At 39.7% G+C, this 13,980-nt stretch overlaps 1 protein-coding gene across 1 annotated transcript in view; it reads right to left on the bottom strand.

Annotated features, from left to right (window-relative positions):
- Positions 1-13,980, bottom strand: part of emc10 (ER membrane protein complex subunit 10) — a 43,605-nt gene that overhangs the window by 18,859 nt on the left and 10,766 nt on the right. Inside the window, exon 4 of the mRNA XM_072588752.1 lies at positions 11,448-11,546. Coding sequence (XP_072444853.1) covers positions 11,448-11,546 — 99 coding nt within the window. The remainder of the gene's footprint in view (positions 1-11,447; positions 11,547-13,980) is intronic.

Here is a 13,980-nt window from a genome sequence, read left to right as displayed (position 1 = left end):
GGGCCAATTAGACATTCTTGAGCCCAAACCATGTTGTCAGTTATCAGAGTCATTAGTTCCACAACTGCAGCTGACCTCCTATCAGACCCCATAATCAAGTATTTTCCCAGAGCCATTCGGCAGCAAGTGCAGTTAACGTGGTTAATCTATCCCCTCCTTCACCCTGAGCTGTTGTGCCCTAAATGCCATACCAGTTGAAAACAAGTAGCTCAACAGAGATCATCAGTTGAATGTCTGACCCAATCCACCTTAGTTTTATGCATTGACCCATATGATATGCTGTTCAAGCATAACCTAATATATCATCAAGAAACCTTTCAAACTTTTACAAAAAGAGCGATGATGAGAGGCCATGTATATGATCAATTCCAAAAAGTAGGTTAGCCAAGGGGAACACTGTATCCCCTTAAAAGCCTAGCAATCTGACCACTAACAAGAAGGTGCCAAGATGACCGTATCCAGGAAAAGGTGATAGTACCCTGGAAAGATTGCAAAGGAGTGGTAGTATCTCGTTTTAATTTAGACCATCGCCAATATTTATGCAGCTTCTTCACTACTAATATGGTAATGTGGAAATGATACATTGTAATAAAATACAGGATATATCCTGTTAAACATGTGGTTAGCTAGATATATATATATCAAGTTGGCAAGCTGACATACAATGACATCACCCTATGAGGGAAGGGGAAACATGCTGACCCAGTCATTAACATCTTGTACAGAAATGTACCCATATATCACATTTCACTCAAAATTCATCACCTGTTACATGTGATACTGAGTTCATGTTTGCTCCAAATATTAAACTTTTGTCTTGTTCCACAACCTCCGAACTCTTAGTAGAATCCAGTTCCATATATACAAGAACTGTCCTGCAAGGCATTCAAGCTGGAGAGCCTGAGTGATCTATTTGACTGCAGTTGTGTCCCCATCAGTGCATGATCCTATTGCACAAGACCACAAAGACAAGCTAGGAGCATGGAATAGGAGTCATGAGGCAGTAGGCAAGCAGGCATCGAGGCCAACTCTGACATTTCAACTGCTGCCTGAAACCAGATCAAACTCAAGACAGGTGAAGGTCAAACTCAGGACTTGTAACTGATGGTAAAGAGGAATAAATAATTTAAGAAACTGATTTTCATCTGACCCTGCTGTTCATCTGCACTGGTTGATGGAAAGAAACTCTGTAGTTACTGGTGCTACCTGCATCACTTTATTGACAGAGTTATAGTACGCAGAAATAGACCCTTTTGTCCAACTTGTCCATGTTGACCACCTTTCCTAAACTGAACTAGCCCTATTTGCCTGCATTTGGCCCACAGCCCTCTAAACATTTCCTATTCACATACCCATCGAAATGTCTTTTAAATATTGCAATTGTATTCGTCTTCACCTTTCCTCTGGCAGTTCATTCCATATATGCACCACCCTCTGTGTAAAATGTTGCACCTCTTTCCCCTCTCACCTTAAACCTATGCCCTCGAGTTTTGGATTTCCCTGTCGGAGGGAAAAGATCTTGGCTATTCACTTAATCTAAAATCTTCATGATTTTATAAACATTGAAAAGGTCACCCTACAGCCTCCTACGCTTCAGAGAAAATGTTCAAGGCTATCCAGCCTCTCCTTATAACTTAAATCCTCCAGTCTCTTTTCTGCACCCTTTCCAGTGTAATAACATTCTTCCTGTAGCAGGGCAACTAGAATTGTTTGCAGTATTGCAAAAGTGGCCTCATCAATATTTTGTACAATCACAACATGTGCCAACTCCCATACTCCATGCTCTCCCTTTTTCACATCCTGTGTACTGGTAAGCCACTTTCAAGGTGCATCTGCACCCCTAGGTCTCTGTTCGACAATACTTCCCAGAGTTCGACCACTTGTCTAAGTCCTGCCCTGACTTGTCTTACCAAAATGCAACACTTTGGATTTATCGAAATTAATCTCCATTTGCCACTCCTTGGCCCAGCTGATCAAGATCTCATTTTACCCTTAGATAACCTTCTTCACTGTCCACTCTACAACCAATTTTGGATCATTGGCAATCTTACTAACCATGCCTCCTGCATTCTCATTCCAAATCGTTTATATTAAAAAAAAACTACAGTGGACCAGCACTGATCCTTGTGGCACACCGCTGGTTACAGGCTTCTAGTCCAAACAACAACCCTGAATTATCAACCTCTGTTTCCTACTAATTTTGCATCCAATTGGCTAGTTCTCTGTGGACCCCATGTAATCTAATTTTACTAACCAGATTACCATGCAGAATGTTGCTAAATCCATGCAGACGTCTACTGCTCTGCCTTCATCTATCTTCTTGATCACCCCTTCCAAAAACTTAATCAAATTTGAGAGACATGACTTCCCACGCACAGAGCCATGCTGACTTTCTCTAATCAGTCTTTGCCTTTCCAAATGCATGTAAATTCTGTCTCTCAGAATCCCCTCCCTCAACTTACCCACCACTGACGTCAGGCTGACCAGTCAACAGTTCCCTGGCTTTTCCTAGCAGACTTTTTTAAAATTATGGTACATTAGCCACTCTCCAGTCTTCTAACACCCCCATGGCAGCAGAAGGATGAAGAGCAAAGACATATAAAGCTCTAATAAACAGAATATTAAGAAAAGTACTGACAACAAGGTTTTGGAAAACTAGCTTAAAATTTAAACAGGAGGTAAAACTTTCCTGAATTACCCCTAACTTAATGCTACAGAGCTTTAAATTTATCAACTGTTTCCCTTTTGCTCCCAAATGCACTGAATCAGGCTAGTGTTCACTTTAGCAGATTGTCCAAATGCCATTTGTAACACAAGTCCAGTTCACAAGCGTTGGCAGGGCACAGCAGATCAGGGGTCCTGTCCTGAGCAATCCTGTTCACAAAACTTTTCAAGCAAGAGTCACTTGGAAAATAATTAGAAGCAGTTACGTTGATCCCAAACTCAGGGTCAATGAAATCAGTTGTGACACTCAAAGGTAAGTTCCATAATAAATAAATGTGCCTTTATTCACTAACTCATCGGGGAACTCAACAATTTGTCTTTTAGGGTCCAGCTTAAGTGTTTTCCCCATTCTCTCACATTTTACAATAGCTGTTGACTCTTCACCTAGCTTTCTTGATTAGAAATTTTATGCATTCCCTGATGTACATCCTTCCTAACCGAAAGTAGATTTTCACTTGGCAGACAGTAGTGAGTAGCTATTCTTCACACAAGTTTAGGCAGTAGATGATGACAGGTGATTTAATCAACGAATGTTTCATGGATGAGTGCAGTCCTGACTGACCCAATATCTATATCTGGAAATTTTTCTTGGTTGGGGGGGGGGGGGGGGGGAGAAGAAGGGGGGTTGCCAAACGACCATTAGAAATAGCTGCTTTTTCCATTCTATTTTGAAGTCTTTTGAGCATTGTTTTATTTTAGTCACTCCACTATTGATAACCATGTCTTCAGTTGCTAGGGCTCCAAGTTCTACAATTCCCTCCTTAAGCTTTTCTGCCCCTCTCTGCACTTTTAAGATACTTGTTAAAACCAAGTACTTTAACCAAGCTTTTGATCATCTGCTCTCATATTGCTGACGGGGCTTAATGTCAGTTTTTGCATTACAATATGCCTGTAACACATCAGAAACATTTTATGTTGTTAAAAATCACTACATACAGAACAAATACAGAACTCAATCTATAAGTGAAAAGAACAACCCTAGCAGCTGAATGGATACGCCCAAGATCAGTTGACTTGGCAAAAAAGTAGAAACCAAACCAGAGATTTGTAATTTATGTGACTGAGCATTGCATTAGACCTTTACCCACCAAGGCCATGGATGAATCATAGAATCCCTACAGTGTGGAAACAAACCCTTCAGTCCAATAAGTCCACACTGACCCTCCGAAGAGTAACCCACACAGACCCATTCCCCAACCCTTTATTCTATACTTACTCCTGACCAAGGTACCTAACCTACACATCCCTGAATACTATGGGAAATTTAGCACTGCCAAATTCACCTAGCCTGCACATATTTGGATTGTGGGAGGAAACCGGAACACCCAGAGGAAACCCATGCAGACACAGGGAGAAAGTGCAAATTCTACAGTCAATCATCCAAGAAGGTGAGCAATAATTCCAAACAGCATGACCGAATAGGTGTCCAGGCGTGACCATCTTCTTGTAGTAAAGTAGAATATAACTCCCCTTTAAAAAATAAATGCCAAATTAATACTTGCCCATTCATATAACAGCCTCCACTTAGTATCGCAGAGTCATTCAAAAGCATTTTTTTGAGAAAGCACTAGATAAATTTGTGGTACATAAGGAAGTCATAAGGTTCAAGTATGAAGAAAAGATTCAAATAGTTCGATTGGGTATTAGACTAAGTCCTAAATGGTCTTAATGTTCTATTTTCCCCCTCATCTCTCGAGCATATTTCTATGCTTGGCAAATGCACCAGAAAAAGTGACTTAATGGAATCTTGTCTCTTGACTGTAAATGTTGACTGTGTGGCATTTAATGAGCAGAAGCAGATATGATTATATTAAGATAGATCAAGTGTTGAGACAAGTGTATGAATGTTGATTCAATCAAAGCCCCACGTGAGCAGTTAAAATAGAAGCTCTTATGTGCCAGGGATCACAGTGAGTAAAATAAGAACTTGCACTTTCAAAACTGTCACCAGGGAATGCATGAAGCTGAAGTTAGCATACAAGCGGATTGTTTTTTAAAACCACTTGCATTTGGCATAATGTATGATTTATATTTTCAGCAAGCACTTCTTCTTTTAATGAGAAAAAAACAGAAATAAAAAGAGAAAGCTGTCAGGACAAAGGTGGTTTTAATTTTTGTGTACACTACCCTTTCATGATGTTTAGTTCTTTTATTGGAATTGCTTGATGTTTTATTAGCTTTGGTCCCACTCTGCAGTTTTCAGTTAATCCACGATGGATTTCAGTCCCTGGTTTGAGTGGTGAGCCACAAAGACCTGTTAAAACCAAGATTAATTTCCTACTTCTTGCTACTAAGCTGGACAGCTGTAAAAATGTTAAAGTTGGTTTCACTGGTTGTCCAGTGAAACAGAAAGCACAGAGGGAAGAAATACAGCAAAATGAGCCACTCACAATAACTCTTCACCTCTTCTTCTTCAGCAGTTCCATAGGATCAAGAATGGCCTACTTCCATACCAATTAAATGGGTTCTGAGATGATTAATAAGTGCAATGCATGACCTGCACACTCTACAACAATGCAGGGCAGGTTGTACTTGAAAAGTCAGGTAGACGAGGAGTATGGAGGTTTGACACCTTGTTGCTGCTCTCTATCTAACTTTATTTCATATGCAAACTTAGTGCCCTCAGCTCCTTCTTCCATATTGTTAACGTGAACAGTTGCAGTCTCAACATTGACTCCTGTAGAACTCGACTCATCACGGGTTGTCATCCTGAAAAAGACCCCTTTACCCCTACTTTCGGTCTTCTGCAGGTCAGCTAATCCTCTATCCATGCCAGTATCTTATTCCTAACACCATGGGGTCTTATCTTGTTTAGCAGCCATCTCTGTGGCATCTTGTCAAAGGCCTTTTGGAAATCCAACTACATAACATTCTCTGGCTCTTCTTTGCCTGACTTGCTCATTATCTCCTCAAAGAATTTTAACAGTTTTGTCAGGCATAACCTCCCCTTGACATGGTGACTGAATCTAATTTTACCAAGCACGTTCAAGTATTCTGCAAGCTCATCCATAATAAGGGACTCTAAAATCTTACCAATGACAGATATCAAGCTCACTGGACTATAGGTTCCTGTCTTCTGCCTCTTTCCTTCTTAAACATGGCCGTTACATTAGCCACTGTCCAGTACTCTGGGACCCACTCTGACTCCACTGTTTCCTAAAAGATAACCACCAATGCCTCTACAATCTCCTTAGCTATCTCCTTCAGAACTCTAAGGTGTATTCCATGTGATTTGGGTGATTTATCCACCTTCAAATCTTTCAGCTTCCCCAGTACCTTCCTCTTAATGACGCTAACTACATTCACCTCTGCCCCTGATTCTCTTGACACTCAGCTATCCTGGTGTCTTCCTCTGAAAAACTGATGCAAATTATCTTTTTAGTTCTTCCGCCGTTTCTTTGCTCCCTATTATTACTTCTCTAGCCTAATTTTCCAGTGGTTCAATGTCCCCTCTTGCATCTCACTTACCTCTTAGGAGATCTAAAAAAACTCTTGCCAGTTTCTTTTATATTACTAGCAAGCTTACTCTCAAATCTCATCTTTGACCCACTTATTGCTTTTTTTAAAAAGTTATCCTCTGCTGGGTTTTAAAGGCTTCCCACTAATTTTCACAACATTGGAAGTTTTTTTCTTTTGCTTGCCCTCTCCTTAGTATGTTTCTTCTTTCTTGGGATGAATTTCTGCTGTGCCTCCAAATTACTATTAGAAACTCCTACCATTGCCTCTCCACTGTCTTCCCTGCTAGGTTCCCCTTCCAATCAACTCTGGCCAGCTCGTTCCTCATGCTTCTGTAGTTAACTTCTCTTAATTGTAACACTGTTACATCTAATTCCAACTTCTCCCTCAAACTGCAGGGTGAATTCGACCATATTATGGTCACTGTCCTCTAGGGGTTTCTTCACCTGAAGCTCCACAATCAACCTCATGATACATCACCAAATCTAAAAATACCTATTCTTTACTGGGCTCTATTACAAGCTGCTCCAAATAAAAAAAATCTCGCAGACATTCCACAAATTCCATCTTGAGATCGGTTACCAATTTGATTGTTTTCAGTCCACTTACATATTGAAGTCTTAGATGATAATTGTAATAGTGCATTCTTATATGCCTTTTCTATCTCCTGATTTATTTTCTTCCCCACATCCTGAGGACTGTACATAACTCCCATCAGGGTCTTCAGGTAGGTGGCCAACAGCTTTTCCCAATGGTAGGGGAGTTTAAAACTAGAGGGCACAGGTTTAAGGTGAGAGAGGAGAGTTACGAAAGTGTCCAGAGGGGCAGCTTTTTCACACAGAAGGTGGTGAGAGTCTGGAATGGGCTGCCAGAGATAGTGGTGGAAGCAAATACAATTTGGTCATTTAAGAAACATTTAGACATGGATAGATAGGTGTGGAGGAGTATGGACCAAACAGAGGCAAATGGAACTTGTTTAATTGTGAAAACTCAGTGGCAAAGGCAAGTTGGGCCGAAGGTCTAGAGGTCTGCAGCATGAAAACAGGCCTATATAACGCCACCCAAACAGTTTCATGCCTTCCAACTTCTATAGCACTTCTTGCTATCAATTTATTTTCAGTTCTTACTAACAAGGCAATCTCAGTCCCTCTGCCTGTCCTTTCAATAGAATATGTATCCCTGGATATTTAGTTCCCAGCCCTGATCCCTTCCTGCCATATGTTATACCCACAATATCATAGTTGCTAATTTCAATCTGCGTTATTAGCTCATTTACCCTGTTTCATGTACAGCATGCCTTTAAGTACAACAGCCTCAGTCCAGCATTGACTATCCCTTTCTCAGTTGTCACCTCAACTGCTGTGCCTGAAGATAGGTGATGACCATTTCCATACTTACTGTTCAGTTACTTGTTCTGGAAACCATATCTCTTAATACCTTTTCATTAACAAAAATCTACTAATTTCAAATTTCAAATCAATAATATGCTGAACATCAACTAGATCGCATAAAAGAATCCCAAACACCCACCACTCTTTGCAAATACAACTCCATTCTTGAAAGCTCAGTTTTAGGTTATGCTCCCTCGTCCTAGATTCTCAAACAAGAGAAACAGTTTCTCTCTAGCTCACTGTTTCTCTTTAATTCCTTGCAAACCTCAAATTATCCATTTACCTTCCAAATTCCTGAGAGTACGCAGTAGTTGGTGCGATCTTTCCCTGCAATGGTGTTCAGGTATCACTCTGATAAATCAACACTATACTCCCACCAAGGCCAAAATATCCTTTCTAGGGGATGGTGCCTATAACCGAACACAATACCCAGGTAACTAAGTACAGGTCGTTCTGCTATATTGCACATTTCATTAATGCAATTGAGCTGCAATGCGACTGTCAAATTTGGGACACGGTTTCTAAAACTCAAACCTTTAAAATGAGTGTTGGCTCTAATGCAATTACATCACCAACACTTTAAGCGCTGTTTCTAAAGGGTGATTTTTCTATAATGCAGGGTTGCGGAAGAACACAACCATCGTGTTATAAAAGAACTAACTATAGTCTAAACTGGATTTCATGTGCCATAACCATGACCCAATTTTCTTCCAAACTTCTAAATATAAAGCCCAACTCTCATTTTGACTGTTTTCATACCCCCGCTCCATGACATTTAATAATTTATTCACACATAATCCCTACATATTTTTTGACCCTCTACTCTTTGGAGTTTTTCACTACCTAAGTACTACTCCAATCCATATGTTTTAGATCCAAAAGCAGGTTACTTTATATTTGCCTAAACTAGATTTGTTACACTTTATCTTATTTGTAATTTTATGCAATTACATATACGGTTTAAAATGTCCCTTTAAAATCTCTTTAGGTCATTGTCAAATTTGAACATGTGATTCACTATTACATTACCCAACTCATTATTCAATATATTGTCAACAGTTGTTGAGATACAATTCCAATGCAGCTTGCAAAATGGTCTGTGAATCATCTTTTTACCAAATTACAGAAAATCTCAAATATGCAGATGAGGCTTTCTAGTAGCTTGGTAAAGAAATCATTCATAGACCATTCTGTAAGCCACAATGGAATTCATAGTGTGTGTGGATTCTGAGATGAGACAATTAGAAAGTCTGCTTCAATTCTCCAACACAACAGTCCAGCTCCCAAAATGGTTTTATGACACTTCCTCTACCACCTGTTAAGCTGAAGTGAATATTAACTTGTAAAGTCCAGCCAAACATTCAGGGTCGCTACTGCTGTCATAACAAAAACTTCCAGTTACATTATCTGAAACTACAGAATAGAATGGTATTTAATTTCCACTTCAATGTAGACTGCTTGTCAATCAATGGAGGAGAGCAGATGCAGAGATTTTTTAATCTTTTAACGAACGAGTTTTTTTGAAAAAACAGTAGAGCTGTCAGTTGATTTATGCACAGCATGATATATGATAGTAGATGCTACCAAGACATTGCTTTATACATCATGCCATTTCATCTTTCATAAATATTCTATAACCTACCACAACACTTAAACAAATACTGGTCAACATAAGAGTCAACTTGCCTTTGCAAGATAAATCCTATGATGAATCACTATATTAAAAGCATATCTACATTAAAACAGATCATTTACTATTGATATTCAAAGTTGTTTACACACTTTTAAAATGTTCTCAAGTACTCAACAGGCTTCCTTCAGTGGTTAGACCAGGGGAACCCAGTGGATGTGGTCTATCTGGACTTTCAAAAGGCCTTTGATAAGGTGCCACACGGGAGACTGCTGAGCAAGGTGAGGGCCCATGGTGTTCGAGGTGAGCTGCTGGGATGGATTGAGGATTGGCTATCTAACAGAAGGCAGAGAGTTGGGATAAAAGGTTCTTTTTCAGAATGGCAGCCGGTGACGAGCGGTGTCCCGCAGGGTTCGGTGCTGGGGCCACAGCTGTTCGCATTATATATTAATGATTTGGATGAGGGAACCGGGGGCATTCTAGCGAAGTTTGCCGATGATACAAAGTTAGGTAGACAGGCAGGTAGTACTGAGGAAGTGGGGAGGCTACAGAAGGATCTAGACAGGTTGGGAGAGTGGTCCAGGAAATGGCTGATGGAATTTAACGTGAGCAAGTGCGAGGTCTTGCACTTTGGCAAAAAGAATATAGGAATGGACTACTTTCTAAATGGTGAGAAACTTAATAAAGCCAAAGCACAAAGGGATCTGGGAGTGCTAGTCGAGGATTCTCTAAAGGTAAACATGCAGGTTGAGTCTGTGATTAAGAAAGCGAATGCAATGTTGTCTCTTATCTCAAGAGGGTTGGAATATAAAAGCAGAGATGTACTACTAAGACTTTATAAAGCTCTGGTTAGGCCCCATTTGGAGTACTGTGTCCAGTTTTGGTCCCCACACCTCAGGAAGGACATACTGGCACTGGAATGTGTCCAGCGGAGATTCACACGGATGATCCCTGGAATGACAGGTCTAGCATATGAGGAACGGCTGAGGATACTGGGATTGTATTCGTTGGAGTTTAGAAGATTAAGGGGAGATCTAATAGAGACGTACAAAATAATACATGGCTTTGAAAAGGTGGATGCTAGAAAATTGTTTCTGTTAGGCGAGGAGACTAGGACCCGTGGACACAGCCTTAGAATTAGAGGGGGTCATTTCAGAACGGAAATGCGGAGACATTTCTTCAGCCAGAGAGTGGTGGGCCTGTGGAATTCATTGCCACGGAGTGCAGTGGAAGCCGGGACGCTAAATGTCTTCAAGGCCGAGATTGATAGGTTCTTGTTGTCTAGAGGAATTAAGGGCTACGGGGAGAACGCTGGCAAGTGGAGCTGAAATGCGCATCAGCCATGATTGAATGGCGGAGTGGACTCGATGGGCCGAATGGCCTTACTTCCACTCCTATGTCTTATGGTCTTATGGTCTTATGGTCTCAACTTCCAAAACTCTCACTAGCACACAAGAATTATGTTCAGGATGAAATACAATTTTCCTGTGGTTCTCACAAAGGGGAGACCCCCAATCTCAGAAGACGCATGTTTTAAATTTGCAAAAAGGCCACACAAATGGTGTAGGACTGAGAAAGCAGATGAAAAGAATCTACCTTTCTGGAAAAAAGGAAGTTCAACATTTCGTGATGTAAAGACACCACCACTGCAAGATAAAAACCTAGCCACTGAAGTTTCTAACTCTGCCAATTCTTTAAGCCCTTAATTTTCTGAATCTCTATGAGGGTGAATTCACTCTTTGATATTTGCTTTCTGCTGGTAAAGGGCTTATCTCCACTAAATATCTTCTTATCGCACCATACCACTCAATTATCCAAATCACGGATGCAAGCTGGTCACTCATCACCATAGCTCCATACCGCATTATCAGTCCCATCTTGTTGCTTAAGTGTTCAAGTTTCCCCTCATCCTTTTTGCACTACAACAGCATGGGTCAAATCATCTTTCACTGGACTGTCACAAGGGCATGCAAGAAAGAAAGGTTCTTCTATACCTTCCTACTCAACTTTTCGCAACTAAGGTACAAATGGAAATTGCAAAGGTATGGCTTTGAGTGACTAGCTTGTGATTTGGATAATTGAGTGGTTATGATGTGGTAAGATGATATTTAGTAGAGGTAAATTTACAAAAGGTCTTAAGGGAACATGAGTTCACAACACAAGCACCCCCAAAGATTCAAATCTATACCTTAAAACAAAATCCTTTAAGCACGTCTTCAGGGTGTCATTTTTTTTCTGGTACTTACAACTCGAACAAAAGACGACACGTAATCTGTATTAGTGCTCTCGCTGCCCAGTTTTCTTGGGACCCTGATCCGGTACAACCCATCAGTATTAGCCATATCCTGTCAGAAATGGTAAAGAATCAAAGATCATGGAAAGACAGATAATGAATCTTGATTAAAGAAAAGTTGATCTAAAGTGTCCAAGGAACAAACAATTTTCTGAATTCTACAGGTATTGTGTCTTCATCAGAATAAGTATTATTTAAGTAACAAAGAAATGACACAAAAGTTATACTTATCAGAAATACAAGACAGATTTCAAACTCAAAAATCCGGCACTCGGGCAGAAAATTGTTTCCTTCTAGTCTTCACACCAACAGAAAAGGGTTCATCTAACAGTCTCTGAAGACCGCTAAAACCCAGACAGAAAACCCTAATTAACTGTGCCCACTTTTGAATCGATTGAAGACCTAACCTGAGGAAGAACCACGCTTCACCTTTCTCAGGATACTTGGAGTACTCAAAAATATGTTGTTCGGAATCCTTCTCCTCGGAATCCTTCGCCTCGGAATCAATATCGAAGTATTGACCACTTTAATTGTTACTTTTCTATTTGAGTCAATTGCCTTAAAGATAAGGCAATGAGACATTTTGGACTGATCTCTTACAAAGACAGGCCTTGATTCATTTACATGTGTGTAGCTTTAAGACTAAAGGGTAGTTTTAACTGATAAAATTCTGGATATGTTTTTGTCTCCCAGCTTGTTGGTCACATCACTTTTAAACACAAGTAGTTAGTACAAGAATATTAATAGAAATAATTTAAGAAATTCACCCTTTACTCATGAACAGTTATTAGCCATTAATTCTTCAACTACATTATAATGGAGGTCCTTCTACTTATTGTAGATTACTGGCTTTTAAACATTTAGTTTATCAATGTTTTGAGATTGCTAATGCGGGTGTGTTACAGCACAAGTTGGCTTCTTTCAAAAAAATGTATTAACACAGAAATTAATGGCCTCTTTCCCTTGTGTTATGATTGCAGCTGATGGTAATACCGGACAAGTCAGATCTCAGAGCGAAACCTGGCTTGACAGATCAAAAGTTTTATTTCTGAAACGTAATTACTGAACGTACTCACACGAGGTTGTCAATATCAATTCAACAAAAGAACACAAGTATATTAGAGAAAAAAATGCAATGCATAAAAAAGATACTTTTGAAAGACTACAACATGAATACCTAAAAGAAAAATTCAACCCATTTCCCAGTCCCCTTTCGACACTGACGTGTGACAGGGTTGTAAGTATTTTCTTTTGGCATTTTTCCTTACATCATCAGATACAACTATCCTCATGACTGTCACCTCTTAAAATGCTTAGACAGAACCTGTTCATTGATTTTTAACTGAACCCTGAGAAAGTCCGTCTATTTAAAAAATGCTACTTAAAAACAGTTTGAAGACTTCCTTCCAGGTTTGAAAGCCTGTACTGCTATAAACCAAACTACCCTTCTACAGGTATGAAACTACCCACCTAAACTGAAAACAGAGTGTGGTCAATTTGTCTGTCAGAAAGCTTCCAACTTTTTAAACATTTCATCAATTAACTTCCAGCAATGTTCTCACTAAGTCGTGCATCTGTTGGGAAATACCATTTACAATCGGAGTGCCAATGTATAGCTTATGTTTCTGGTAGTTGCTGTCATCAATGGACCTCAGATGTCTGCACCACAGGAATAAAAGTTAGAGAAAACATTGTTTCCAAGGTAGTTTATCTAATCATTTCGCCAAGTCATATATTCTCTTGGAAAATGATGTTTGACTCACTGTTCAAAATGTCTTTCTGACTTTTGTTGAAAGAAATAAGTCAAAGTCTATTTTGCCTTTACTTTGAAATCCAGATTCCCGAATACTAATATAACATAAGCCTTTATCACACACATATTTTGCTAATTAAAAACGCATTTATAGAGTGGTAGAGATGTACAGCATGGAAACAGACCCTGCGGTTCAACTCATCCATGCCGACCAGATATCTTAAATTAATCTAGTCCCGTTTTCTAGCACTTGGCCCCTATCCCTCTAAACCCTTCTTACTCTTTTACCTATCTAGATGCCTTTTAAATGTTGTAATTGTACCAGCCTCCACCACTTCCTCTGGCAGATCATTCCAAACAAGCTTGAAAAGGTTGCCCTTTAAGCCCCTTTTAAATCTTTCCCCTCTCACCCTAAACCTATGCCCTTTCGGCAGTTAAAGATCATGCTTGATTTTTAACCTCAACTTTACATTCCTTCACAATCATCCTGTCTTCAAACACCAAAAACCCAAGACCTCCATCCCGCTTGCGCCCAAGGCTGAACCCTCTAGGATAGAACACTCCGAACATTTAAACCCTCTAAGAATACAAGTAATGTTGTCTGGAACACTTGCAAAATATTTTCCAAATCATAACATAAAATGTTTCTAAGAGTACCAGATTTACTAAATCTTAAACTACAATCTAAAACCCAGGAATATTTACATCATTACAGCATGGTTGATTTGCCTTC

The sequence above is a fragment of the Chiloscyllium punctatum genome, chromosome 18, assembly GCF_047496795.1.
Source record: "Chiloscyllium punctatum isolate Juve2018m chromosome 18, sChiPun1.3, whole genome shotgun sequence".
Classification (NCBI taxonomy): domain Eukaryota; kingdom Metazoa; phylum Chordata; class Chondrichthyes; order Orectolobiformes; family Hemiscylliidae; genus Chiloscyllium; species Chiloscyllium punctatum.
The sequence above is the reverse complement of the archived record's forward strand: the minus strand, read 5'-3'. Positions and strand labels throughout refer to the sequence as shown.